Genomic DNA, 12,568 nt, shown 5'->3' on the forward strand with positions numbered 1-12,568 from the left:
TTGGCTCTTAATAAACACATGGGCAAAAAATAACAAAAATCGAAATTTCTGTTCATTTGACCTTTAAGCCACAATGGGAAGAACTTGGGGGAGTGGGTGGTTGTCGGTGAGAGAGAGGGGTGTGTGGTCTCTCAAACAAATGGTTTTCAGAGTTGAGTTCAAATCGTATTGGAATCGGGAATATTTTAAAATCTTTTCGACTTCTAATGTATTGTGCTGTGGTTCTATGACTATATGAAGACACTGATTTAGTAGTAATCCTCAATTATGGGGAGTAGATTATAGGCTCTTACCGAAAGTGCTAGCACTTTTTTTGACATTATTTGGCTTAGGGCTTTCCACAAGTTGCTCGAGATTTCCCAAAAAGTTGCCCGTAATTTCTCAAAAAGTTGCTCAAAAGTTGCTTCAAAAATCCAAAAAAGTTGCTTCTGACAATAAAAGTTGCTCGAAAGTTGCTCCAAAAAATCCAAAACGCTGCTTCTAATCAAGATAATTTCTCTAAATATATGCTAATTTCCCTTTGAGGGTAATATTTCTAAGCAGTTTTATGCAATTTTACAGCAAAAGAAGTATCTTAATAACATATTAAGGGGAAAATTTGTTAAATAACAAGGATTTCTTTAACTGAGAAAAATCGTGAAGATATCGATGACGTCATGTTTGTTGACGAGTTTTGTAATGTTTTAAACCAGATAGAGCAGAAAGTTGAAACGTCTTCAGATGTTCCTCGGAAGTCTTCGGCAAACTTCGTAAATCTTCGGAAACGTTCGTATTGCCTTTGAACAACACTCGGATAACCTTCGGAGATCTTCGGTCTGGAAATTGCCCAAAATGCAACAAGTTGCTCGAGAGGAAAAAAGTTGCTCGAAGGGGAAAAAGTTGCTCGAATCCTGAAAAGTTGCCAAAAAGTTGCCGAGCAACTTGTGGAAAGCCCTAATTTGGCTTCGCGAGCATTTTTTTTTTACATTTTATCCCAAAAAGCACTGCTAGCATTATTTTGGATTTTCGACTGACTATTTGTCTAATTTTGTGTTAAAAAGCACAATCTGACTTTATTTATGGCGTCCAAAGATGCATTAGCCCTCATTTTAGTCAAAGGAGCCGTGGAGGCCTGGGGAATAGGTTTGATAAGTCAGTGGTTGCCTTCTTGAAACCCAGTCCATCACACTCGTTTCAAGATGACGTCATCCACGTTGTCATCGAGGAACAATGGAAGTCAGCCAGCCAAGGCAGAGATAGCTCGAGAGCGTACTCTGACGACAAACATTGATCGTTACATTTTATTGTTGAAAAATGTAACTGAAAATCTGAAAAATGTAATATTCTATGTTTAAAAAAATCGGAAAAAAGTGAGCATTTTTATGTTACCCACGAGCACTTTTTAAAAAAATTAGCATTATTTTAGCACTTTTTCGGCAAAAAACGAGCACTTCTTTTAGCATTTAATGCTTTTTTTACGAGCACTTTCGGTAAGAGCCTAGTAGATTATAATGGTAAACAAAAAAAAAAACAGCTTCCGAACACATACATGCTCAAGCACTCTCAAGCAAGAACTAAAAACGAAATCAGTTGTTATATGATGTTGTTGATGATGTTGGTGTAATGGCAAGTTCATCATTTGAAGCTTTTTTTGTTTATCTTTTGATAGAAAGAGGAAAAGCACTCCTGGAAACTGGATTCAATGGGTTGAAGTAATTTTAATTACTCAAAAAATTAGTGGTACTTGTATTAGTCGCTTTAGGCGTTAACAGTGTACCTAATAAACTTAATTTGTGGGCATTATGTTGTATTTCTGTTATTTTTGTGCTAATTCTTGGTTTTCACGTGACGTCATCAAAATTCTAAATCCAGAATCGCGAGCCCCCGGACTTTTTATCCTTCACGAGCTATTAGACGTCCTTAATATATATCTTATTGAAGGTTTTCAGCTCGATGCATCCACCGTCTTTGAGAAATAACATTTTGAATTTCGGAGTTTTGCGCCACACGACACCAGAATGGCCGCCTGAAGGCTGTCACGTATGCTTAAAAAGAATGCCTCATCCTGTTATTTTTAACGAACTGAACAGTTGAGGCTTTACAAGAAGTGTTTATATGAATGTTTACGTGTTCCCGAAGGTGAACTGACCGCGCTTTATAGCAGAAGTGAATGCCAGATGTTTTCATTGATTTCCGGCGGCCATCTTGGTGCCCCTCCACATGGGATCCAACATGGCGTTTCCATACTGTGCTCTCTAAATTTGTGTTAAACATTATGACGGATAACTCGAGTACGGAATACCGTACAGACCTGAGACTTGGATACGTAGACTATCTTGTTATTTTCTACAACCTGTAAAATTCTTAATTTGTTTAACTCAATAGCTTTGGATTTATTTTTTGCAGCGCGTGGCAGTATCGTTACTTGCGCGACAGTGAAAACCAGCAATAAGATTTTCTTTAATACATCCGCCCCCCACCCCTGTAATAGACTCGGGGAAACCTTGATGTTTATTAGGGACGGACCATTAAAAAAAGTGATAGGGGGGTGGGGGATTTTCGGCTTGCACGAATTTTTTTTACGCCCATTGCTTCTGCGGGAATTTTTTTGCGGGTGTAACCCACTGCTCGTTTTTTTTTTAGACAAATGTTTTTTTTTTTAGAGAAATAGTTTTTTTTGACCTGATACCATGTATTGTTACTTTATACCATGCTTTTGGCAAATGTTGCTTTGTTGATCATTTGCTAAATAGTTTAAATATTTCCCCCAAAATGTTGTTATTCATTGATTTATTCCTTTAGGCACTGGTCAATAAGTATTGTGTGGTCGGTCGGAGCAATTGCAAAAGTGGCGGCTTGAGGGAGCACACCAAAAGCGTTGATACGATCACAAGCTTCTAGGGGGGTCTGGGGGGCATGCTCCCCCGGGAAATGTTTAAATGTGGGCCTTCTGAAATCGTAAAAAATAAAGCATTAAATGCTTAAAGCAGTGCTTGTTTTTTGCCAAAAAAGTGCTAAAATAATGCTATTTTTTTAAAAAAAGTGCTCGTGGTTTAAATAAAAATGCTCACTTTTTTCCTATTTTTTTAAAAATAGAATATTACATTTTTCAGATTTTCAGTAACATTTTTCATTTTTTGCCTTGGCTGGCTGTCTTCCACTGTTCCTCGATGACAACGTGGATGACGCCATCTTGGAACGAGTCAATCTGGAGCCCAGAGTGACCTTCGGCTCCTCGGTTTGTCAGCGGTTGGTCAGCGGTAGGGTCGCCGGGACTCACTCTGGGAAACTGAAATGTATTTCTTTGTTTCTATTGGTCCTCGCAGAATAATAGAAATCAACAAGGAAGTGTGAAAATCTTCCCCGGAAGTAAACCAAACCGGAAACCCTGGAAAACTTTTGTTGACTTTTATGGTTAAATGTTCAGAAGTATCACCTTAATTTTGTAAAACACCTAAGAACTCGTGATATGCCGCTAAATAAATTAAGTATTTTCTAATTCTACCCTTCTCGTTGAACTCGAAACATACCATGAATAAAAAAGGATTTCCGATAAACGTCAATTCTAAACGGAGTTTTAAAACAACAACGACGGCGTCACCAAGGTACTGTCGATTGAAAACTCAATTTATAGTTGACTTACAAATCTCGCTAGAACTACTGTTTTCATTCAAATCTCCGTTTCGGTTGAAAAACTGAATATCGCAGACAGTGCTCGATTCAAAATAATAACTAATAACGCAGAATTTGAACATTACGCGTTGTTGTTTTGCTGAAGTAAAAGAATTGTACAATTGTGTGCACGTGCCGAGTCGCCGAAATTCTAATTACACCTTTTGAATAGCGTTGACCGGTGTGGCCTTTTCGTCTTTATTACTATTACCGCCATTCGACGAGGAAAAAATTATTTGCTCGAAAACATGCAATCTATCCTGAAAAGATGCGCTGTCACCAAGAAGCCTCTGAAATATACGAGAGTCGCCAAACAAAAAATTTTACAATAGAACAATAGCTTGCCCATGCGTTGGGCATTATGTAAATTTCTTAGCCGTCACTGCAAAACAACAACGCCGGGACACACGCACAGTCTTCAGAGACGGAATTCTGGAAGGCTAACAAGACCTTTGATTTAAAACAAATATAGCAGTATGCTCAAGACAGAGATTAAAGGAAATCAAAACACCAGACGCTCTTTTTTTAAACTCTCTCTTTTGTTAACTGCAGAATTCGAACGTTGTTGTTACTTTTGTTGCTTCGATAAACACAAGTTCTGTCGATAATGTGTTAGAAATAGTTCATCTTTCTCGATTTACTTCCGTTCTGGGACATTTAGTTCCGCTTAGACCTAAAAGCATGCGCAATAAAAACCGGAAGACCAAGATTCTACCTGAAATCGACCTGAAATTGATCTGATCAATTCCAGTTTCCCAGAGTCCGTCCCATACCGCTGACCGACTAGACGGACTCTGGGCTCGAGATTGGAAACGAGTGTGATGGACTGGATTTCTAGAAGGCAACCGCTGACCTATCAAACCTATTCCCCAGGCCTCCTCGGCTCCTTTGACTAAAATGAGGGCAAAATGCATCTGGGAGGCTTTGGACGCCATAAATAAAGTCAGATTGTGCAATTTACAGCAAGGCGCCCAAATGTGTGACCACTTTTAATTTATTCACATTCTTTCGTGCAGATTTAATCCAATCAAAAGCCGTGTATAGCTTGCAGTTGACTTCTGATTGGATTAAATCTGCACGAAAGAATGTGAATAAATTAAAAGTGGTCACACATTTGGGCGCCTTGCTGTAACACAAAACAAGAACTGCAAGCAGTTTATAATCGTGCGGGTAATGTTTGACCACCTGACCTCTTTCAGTGCTTTGGCTTAAAGGCATGGCGCCGCACAGTAAAATCTTTAGAAAAACAGTCACTTGAGAAACACACAAGTCGTGTTTGCGTTAGTCACGGAGTGAACGTGACATGAATTTCCTTTACCACGTCATCTTTTGCTTTTTAAAACCACATGCCTAGCCGGAAAAATGCCTGCTTACGCATGCAAGTATTTATTTTGTTCCGAATGTTCAATAAAATAAACCCAAACCAGTTCATTTAAAAGAAAGCCAAATCACGTCAAAATAAAGAGTACACTAAGGCCATCCCATTGTGTTTCTCCGTTGAGCGTCTTTCGACAAGCTTTTGGTAATTCCCCTGGCGCGATGACGTGTATCCCGTGCTTTGACACATTCTTGCTGAGCTTGCACTTACGTTTCGATTCTCAAAGTACCGTAAACTCGATCAAAACAAAAATTGGGATATCCAGAAAATAAGTCGTCGTTTTGCAATATTTAACACGTTCCGGGTAAATTGTACGACTTGTACTCGCTCCGAGCCAAACGCTTGAGTAACGCAACAATAAATATTTCACACAAACAGAGCGCAGAATATTCAAACAGAAAATAGGTGAATGATTATTTATAGCTACAAGCGAGAGATCGCGTGACATGGGTCTGACGTAGTGGTAGTTTTAAATAGCTTGGACATGTCCAAGCGGTCTTTGTTTTCGCTATGTGATTATATTCAACCCTCTCTTCTTGTAAAATATGGAATGGAACAAAATTATACATTTCAGAGAGCAGAGTGTTCATGTTAAACGCGAGTGATCGGCTGATTGCTATTAAATATTAAATCTTGCGTGACTGTTACAGAAGAGCCGGCTGGGCCGCGTGGGTCTGGATCGATTTACCGACAAAACAAAAAAATCTGACACAGATTATGAATCGGGCCCAGGCCCCGCCCGATTAATTATACAAATAATCAGTCGAAAATCCAAAATAATGCTAGCAGTGCTTTTTGGGATAAAACGTAGAAAAAAATGCTCGCGAAGCCAAATAATGCCAAAAAAAAGTGCTAGCACTATCGGTAAGAGCCTAATCTGCGTATGGGAAGAAAAGTTTTGCTTGTAGGGAGGCCAGGCTGAATGTAATTTGCTTCAGTGAAACTAGAGGTTGAGCGCTGGAGACGCTTGTTTGTAGGGTGTTTGGGGGCATGCTGGAAATTTTTGAAATGTCAAGGCTCGAAAATGCTATTTTCAGCATTTTTCCTCATATATTTCGTCGAAAAGACGATCTCATTAAGTGAAAATGACGGGTGTTTTAAGTGCTTAATTAGGAACTTTTCTTTTTGCATGAATTTTTTTCCAGCCTTCCCCTTTGCACGAATTTTTTCTTGAGATTTTCTCTTGCATGAATTTTTTTTTGGCCCCCCCCCCCCCCCCCCCATCACTTTTCTAATGTTCCGTCCCTTAGGGATTCAAGAAATGGACAACCTCGTCCCCAGGGTCTTCCCTGCGACGATTTTCAAAAAGGCGGCTCGTCGTCGACTGAACCAGGGCGAGAGAAGCCTTCTCCCGCCCTGACTGAACCAATCACGATCGACCCCCCCCCCCCCCCTTTATTGGCAAATATCTGGTGATCCTAATGGCCGCTTCTAGAAATATGCTTTCCTATCAAACCGTGGACCTATAAGAGTCGACTTGTGGCAAGTCCAATCAAACCGTGGTTAAAATTTGGCTGATTTTACTTTATCCCAACTATGATTGTGGGATTACGCGGAAATTATTACTTATTTGAGGTTAAAGCAAAAACACGTTGATGTTTCTAATGATTTCCCTTCTGTGCACAAACCAACCATTTTTTTTAAACTGTGGAAGGCTCTTTAAAGTGTGCATTTGACAGTAAGCTCTAAATAGTACATCGGTCTTAAATCTTTGTACTCTTTTCCTTTACAAAAGCTATACATTGTTTTACACTTGTTTTCCCGAGTTAAATAAATTCTTTGACTAGATATCGTGGGATATCTAGTCAAATGTAATCTATCTAACTACAAAGGGCATTTTGACCTTAAAAAAAAACGTGTCGATAAGGTTCAAAGCCAGCTTAAATTTATGAAAAAAAAAATCAAAAAGAAACCATCTGACGGAATAAGTACTTTGGACAATTACAATCTCTTTGCTATTTTTTTTTCAGTCAATAAAAGCACAAGAATTAACCTTAAAAAAGTTAAGAGAATTCGCCGTGAACCAAGTCAATAAAAAGTTGTTTTTATGTGCAAATGTTTCCTTTTCTTGTTTCACAGTAAAACAGCTCGCAGAGTTAATGCGTAAACAAAAGGCTCGCCCCTTATGTGTCAGCCATTCTAATCCATATTCATGTGGAATGACATTGATATTTCAGCAGTTGAAACAAGCTTTTCGTAAAATCAATGAAAACATGGAGACGTGTCTTTCCTCTCAAGTTTTCTGTTGTGTTCGTCGATGAAGCCAGATGCGGAAAGCATAAACAACGGCCTCAAGCATGGAATGAAGTAGTATTACGCTAGCCCAAACAAAGGTGAGCACTGCCTTTCGAAAATTGTGTTCTAAAATCTATCGGTATGCAACTCTTCCAATAGTGAGATAACACGTGCGCTTTGAGTTCGATTTGAGTGTCGCTTCAGCTTGAAACTCCAATAAAGCCAGGGTCTTTACATCGTTTCATTAAACGTAATTATACAGAAAGCGCGAAGACGTTTGCCGGAGTAAAAAAGTTTTGTTTGCATGACATCATTTGTAAACGCGCTGCATAAGACTTTAGTCTTTCTTATAAAATGATTTCCGATAAAAGCCGGATCAAAGTTAGCTGTCCGCGCTGGAGACGCCAAGCCAGGAACAAATAAGCTAAGAACCACCACAATGATAAACTCAAACTCCATCTACAAAAGGCGACGCACATTTCTCGCCCTAAAGCACGAACATAAAGCTAGCCTGCGTGGCAGGCGTAAAAGAGGAGGGGGAGGGAGGGAAAAAACGCGAAAAGGAGAAGGGAGGGAACCATCCCCCCCCCCCCTTTCGTTTTTTCCTCTCCCTTTTCCTCCCTTCCTTTGTTCTTTCGACGCCTGCCACGCAGGCTAACTTTAAGCATCTTCTATATTACTCGTATGGATGCGCGTGTAATTTTCATCGTGACAATACCTCAAAAGATATGTTGTCTGTGCAATCATAACATCTCCCGCAGGGAGGGGGAATTAGGGGCTTCTATACATTCCCTTAAATGAAATACTAGCTATTTTCAGTATGACTTCCAAGTCAACCATCGCGGCTTTAGCCAGAGCATCCATCACCTCAACTCGTACGCAGAAGTTGTGCAACAAACAAACAATACCAAAATAGCCACACTGCTGGAAGCTAACTACAAACAAACAAACAAACGAGTATTTTCATGCTTGGAGACGAGACCAATTGTATTTGCAAATTGTTTTCCTCCTAGCATTTCTATTTCATTTGATACAGAAGCTTATTGTTGAGAAGCGACTAAAAATCTCTTATACAATTCCTCTAATTGATCGCTAAGTAGATGTATTAATGTAACATTCAATTTTCAGAATATGACATTAATAACCTGCTTCGACCGGTTTTCCATATGTTGAATGGAATTGTTCTTCTGGTTCATTACTTTAAGTCTGCTTGTTCATCGTTCACTTAGCGTCCTGAGCGCTTTTCCTAGCCTTTTCTTCGTAAACGCTCCTGTTGTGGTTAAACATGTTCAGCAGGGTTTGGTCAGCGGCGATCTCCAGTTCAGGTTTGATGAGCAGAGCAAACACAGCACTCAGCACATCTCGAACACAGCGAGTTGGTAACCAGTTCTCCTCAGTCAGGAATCCCAGACACACGTGACCAGTTGACGGGCATACGTTCAGGTGATATATAGGAGACAGGAAGCGAACCTGGCGCGAAAAAGGAACTGATAGTAAATATTTCGTCCATCAGTTTTTCTCCCTTTGCCAGTCTGAGTCGTTTAGCTCATACTTTAGGAAACCATTATAACATAAACAGTCGGACCAGCAAAACTGCACGAAAAGATGGTTTTTTACTGCAAAGGCGAGACAAAACTGCGCGACTATTAGACTTTGACGCAGTCGTCAAAGGTCACTTTGACGCAGTCGTCAAAGGTCAGAACACCTTTAAATATCATCACCCTTGACATACCTTTGAGGTGCACCAAAGTTACTGGTTCAGTTATAGTACAGCTTAGACCCGGGGGGAGGTACTCAAAAAAGTTTTATACGGGGAGGCTCCGCCCCAAGTTCTAACCCCTTACCCTTTAATATACCATTTTTGACAGAAATTGTACCCCTTTCGTATACCTTTAACTGAAAAAAGGTACCCCTTTCATATACCTAAGAGACATGGCGTGGACTTAAAATAGGACGTTTTCTTGTCATTTTTATGTAGCGCTTAATAAATTAAAATAATACAGCCATAAATTGCGTCTGTTCGAAATATTTTAATTAAAGGCCCTTTTAAATAGCCAAATGACAGATTTCCATACCCTTTCATATACTTAAACACGTGAAATCCCTACCCTTTTATATACCTGAAGCCTGAAAAAGGTACCCCTTTCGGGCGGAGCCTCCCCGTATAGGCCATTATAGGGAGTACCCCCCCCCCCCCGGGAGCTTAGACAAGAATCAATGATAGCTTTGATACTGGTCGAAGTCACATTTTGCAGCCCTTTGCCTTACCTGTCTTACCTTTGATAAACGTCAAAGGTGTATAAACTTTGATCAAAATCAAAGACGACAATAATAGGCTAGTTTGAAATTACTCTCAACTGCGAAGTCCCAAATAAAGGAGTGAAGCCGAGCTTGAGAGGAATAATTTGCCATCGCAGAGATTTTTCTAGGCGGCTACTTGATTTCATCATCCAAATAGTTTTTCATTCGTCTACGCTGTTTGAAAAAGCGTATTTTATTTTTAAATCAAAATATCTTTAAGTCACTTACCGTGGGAGGTCCAAGGGGATAGTTTTCACTAAACAATGGTTATCCCTTAGTCAAGGAATAATAAGTAGTTGAACAACTAATAATACCAGACAATTCAAAGCTAACAGACTTGATCATGAATTTATAATCATATGTTGGGCAATGTACGTTTAGGAGAAGCCTGACACTACTCTAAAAGGTATTGCTTCTCAAATTGCTCATGATCTTGGCAAAGAACACAACAGAACGACCTCGACAAGGGTTGACACCAGGACGTAAAGTTTACGAAAAACCTCAAATTTTGCTTCTGGGACCAAAACATCGTTGCGTTTGCAGAATTTCGTCAAACGCTAAATTTTGTAAGCGCGTTCAGTCCTGGTAATACGTGTCGATCCTAGGTCCAACCGAGAGATCCTTTATTGGTCCAACACTAACTATTGGATCACTGGCTGCAAAATAAGGGTTGCTAATTTTTTTTTAAAATATAATAAAAATTGATAGAATCTAAAAGGATACGGTAAATATACTTGAACTGTGAAACGCCCTCCTGGAAAATAAAACGGGCATAAGAATTACAGAAGTTTATTTGTAACACTGTTGTAAGAACTGGGAATTGAAGTTTTGATCACCTTTATAGAGTGATTCTTCTGGTCCGGGCACCACAGCTTCCCACACTTGAAGGCTGTCGGATGGCAGAGTCACTTCAATTCCATGAGGCTTGAGTGACTGCAGTTGTTTTAGCTCCTTCTGTACTCTGAATACAGTTTAAACAAGAAAGTTAATAGCGACTTATTCAATTATTATTATTTACCCAAATTGTGGTCAAAATTACCAAAGAGCATAAGAGAGGCCACATCTCTCAGTATTTTTAAGACGAACATCAGAAATCTTAACAATCTTGATGCATTATTAGATGATGGATGCAGAGGCTGTCCGCTCTGCTCCTCCTAAAGAATTTTTAATTATGTATTATTGTATTATATAACATATTTTAACTTAGATTTAAATTTTATTATTGTAAATAGCCATAGTTTTTTTAGCATTTTCTTTTATTTCAACCTATCTATCTATCTATCTATTATTATGAAGTTGATGAAGGTTAATTTAGCCACACAGTCGCTTCGAGTTAGCTCCTTTGAGGCCTTTTGTCACGATTCCTCTTTCCGTCACGCAACGCTACCCTAGAGCAATGAAACGCTTGAAACATCAGCTTTGCTGAGTTTTTTACTTGCCCACCGACGCATCACAAAAGATTTCTTTAAAAACTTTCTGATATTGAATTAACATTGTCAGTGTATGTATATTTGCGTTTAACTAACGAGCGCGGATAGAAAGTGCCTGCCTACAGAAGATGATATGGCGGAAGTAACGCTAGCCTCACCGAGAATGCTCGCCATTGATAATTGCTAAACAAACCTAGGGAATCTGTGTTGTTATCAGGGGTTATAGCAATGTGCTATCCCTTTCGTGTACCAAGGAGACTTGGCGTCAATCCAACACCCCCACCACCTTCGGAATCTCTACTCTTCCTCCATCACCCCCCCCCCCCCCTCCCTCCTTCCTCACCCTACCTCAATCCATTCGCGGAATCTTCGCTAAGATATAATCAGGGGCACCCAACGGAATATTTCGTTAAAATATCTGTTCGGAAGACGATTTGAGATCTAGAATTTTCGGAACATTCATTGTAAATTTTTTTGCTTGCCTGCCTTTCCTAGGATTTTCGAATATCTAAAAAATGGTATAATTGTTCATTTTTAACGGATTTTTACTCTAAAAAGGTCACCTAGAATTTTCGGGAGCCCTTCTCTGGCTGGAATTTTTTCGAAAAGGTAAGTTTTGATCCCTATAACTTTCGGATCACTAGACTTTCAGCTGGGAAATCCGAACAGATAAAAAAATTTTAGGGGATAAAAATATGCCAAGAGAGGATTTTAATAGTAAAATACGTTCAACGCTGCTATCTTTAAGTGGTTTTGAACTATATTCTCGTTGGGTGCCCCTGATATAATCGACTAAAAGACACTGCTTACTACTGTCAGATACGCTGTATTCCTCACTTTTCGATGAATTAGCTTACAATGTCACAACCGCGTTGTTAACATGGGAATCAGAGCAAAGTTTGGGTCATACAGCATTTATACAAATCCGTTTATAGGCAAGAGACAATGAAAGTGGTTGCGTTATGGTACAAATTCTAGAAAAGTAGTTGGAAGGCAAGTTTTACAAATCAGTTTCTTACCTTGAGATGAAATCTCTTTTCAAGCTCATTGTATATATATTTTCAAGCCAAGATTAAACTAGCTTTGTATTTTAATACAACCAACTTTAATGACGCTGCGGTGAGGGAATTGTCCCAGGGAATTTCCCAATTAACTTGAAAATTTGTCGCAGGGAAATTCCCTTAGCTTGAAGCTGAACTCGCCCAAGTCACGCAAACGTGAGAAAAAAATGAAAGTGAAGACTTCAAAGTATGGGAACTGTTCAGGGTACAACGATGAAACTAGACAAAGAACGTAAAAGAAGAGAATAGTTCTAGTCATTTATGAATTTTAGATTGGCTAACATTCAAGTGTTCTTTTACTCTGGGAAAAACCCCTTTCTTCGGTTCCTGGATTTCCGAGAAAAAAATGGACTCCCCGTGGGGATGTTTTCATCGGGATTTCATAAAGAAACCGAGCTTATAGTTCTGTCTCCTTTAGAAAACCTATCTCCCGATTATCTAAACTGATGTTTTTAATGAAAAACAAAGTAGACGTGTAGTTACAAGTGGACAGACCGCATTTTTTTTTATTT

At 39.3% G+C, this 12,568-nt stretch overlaps 2 protein-coding genes across 2 annotated transcripts in view; one reads left to right on the plus strand and one right to left on the minus strand.

The window, feature by feature from the left end:
• The window catches only part of LOC144645496 (uncharacterized), a 30,363-nt gene extending 28,586 nt beyond the window's left edge, over nt 1–1,777 (plus strand). Inside the window, exon 5 of the mRNA XM_078505088.1 lies at nt 1,649–1,777. The gene's annotated coding sequence lies outside the window, so the exon portion shown is untranslated. The remainder of the gene's footprint in view (nt 1–1,648) is intronic.
• A 6,447-nt stretch (nt 1,778–8,224) lies between these two features.
• LOC144645477 (uncharacterized) lies at nt 8,225–12,127 on the minus strand. Its single transcript, XM_078505065.1, has 5 exons — nt 12,015–12,127; nt 10,402–10,526; nt 10,289–10,319; nt 9,794–9,821; nt 8,225–8,734 (listed from the first exon to the last, which is right to left on the minus strand). Exons 1-5 carry the CDS (start codon nt 12,041–12,043, stop codon nt 8,486–8,488), a joined length of 462 nt encoding a protein of 153 aa, XP_078361191.1. The 5' UTR covers nt 12,044–12,127; the 3' UTR covers nt 8,225–8,485.
• Between the last annotated feature and the right edge of the window lie 441 nt (nt 12,128–12,568).

The sequence above is a fragment of the Oculina patagonica genome, chromosome 3, assembly GCF_052425735.1.
Source record: "Oculina patagonica isolate OP01 chromosome 3, crgOcupat, whole genome shotgun sequence".
In the NCBI taxonomy this organism is placed as follows: domain Eukaryota; kingdom Metazoa; phylum Cnidaria; class Anthozoa; order Scleractinia; family Oculinidae; genus Oculina; species Oculina patagonica.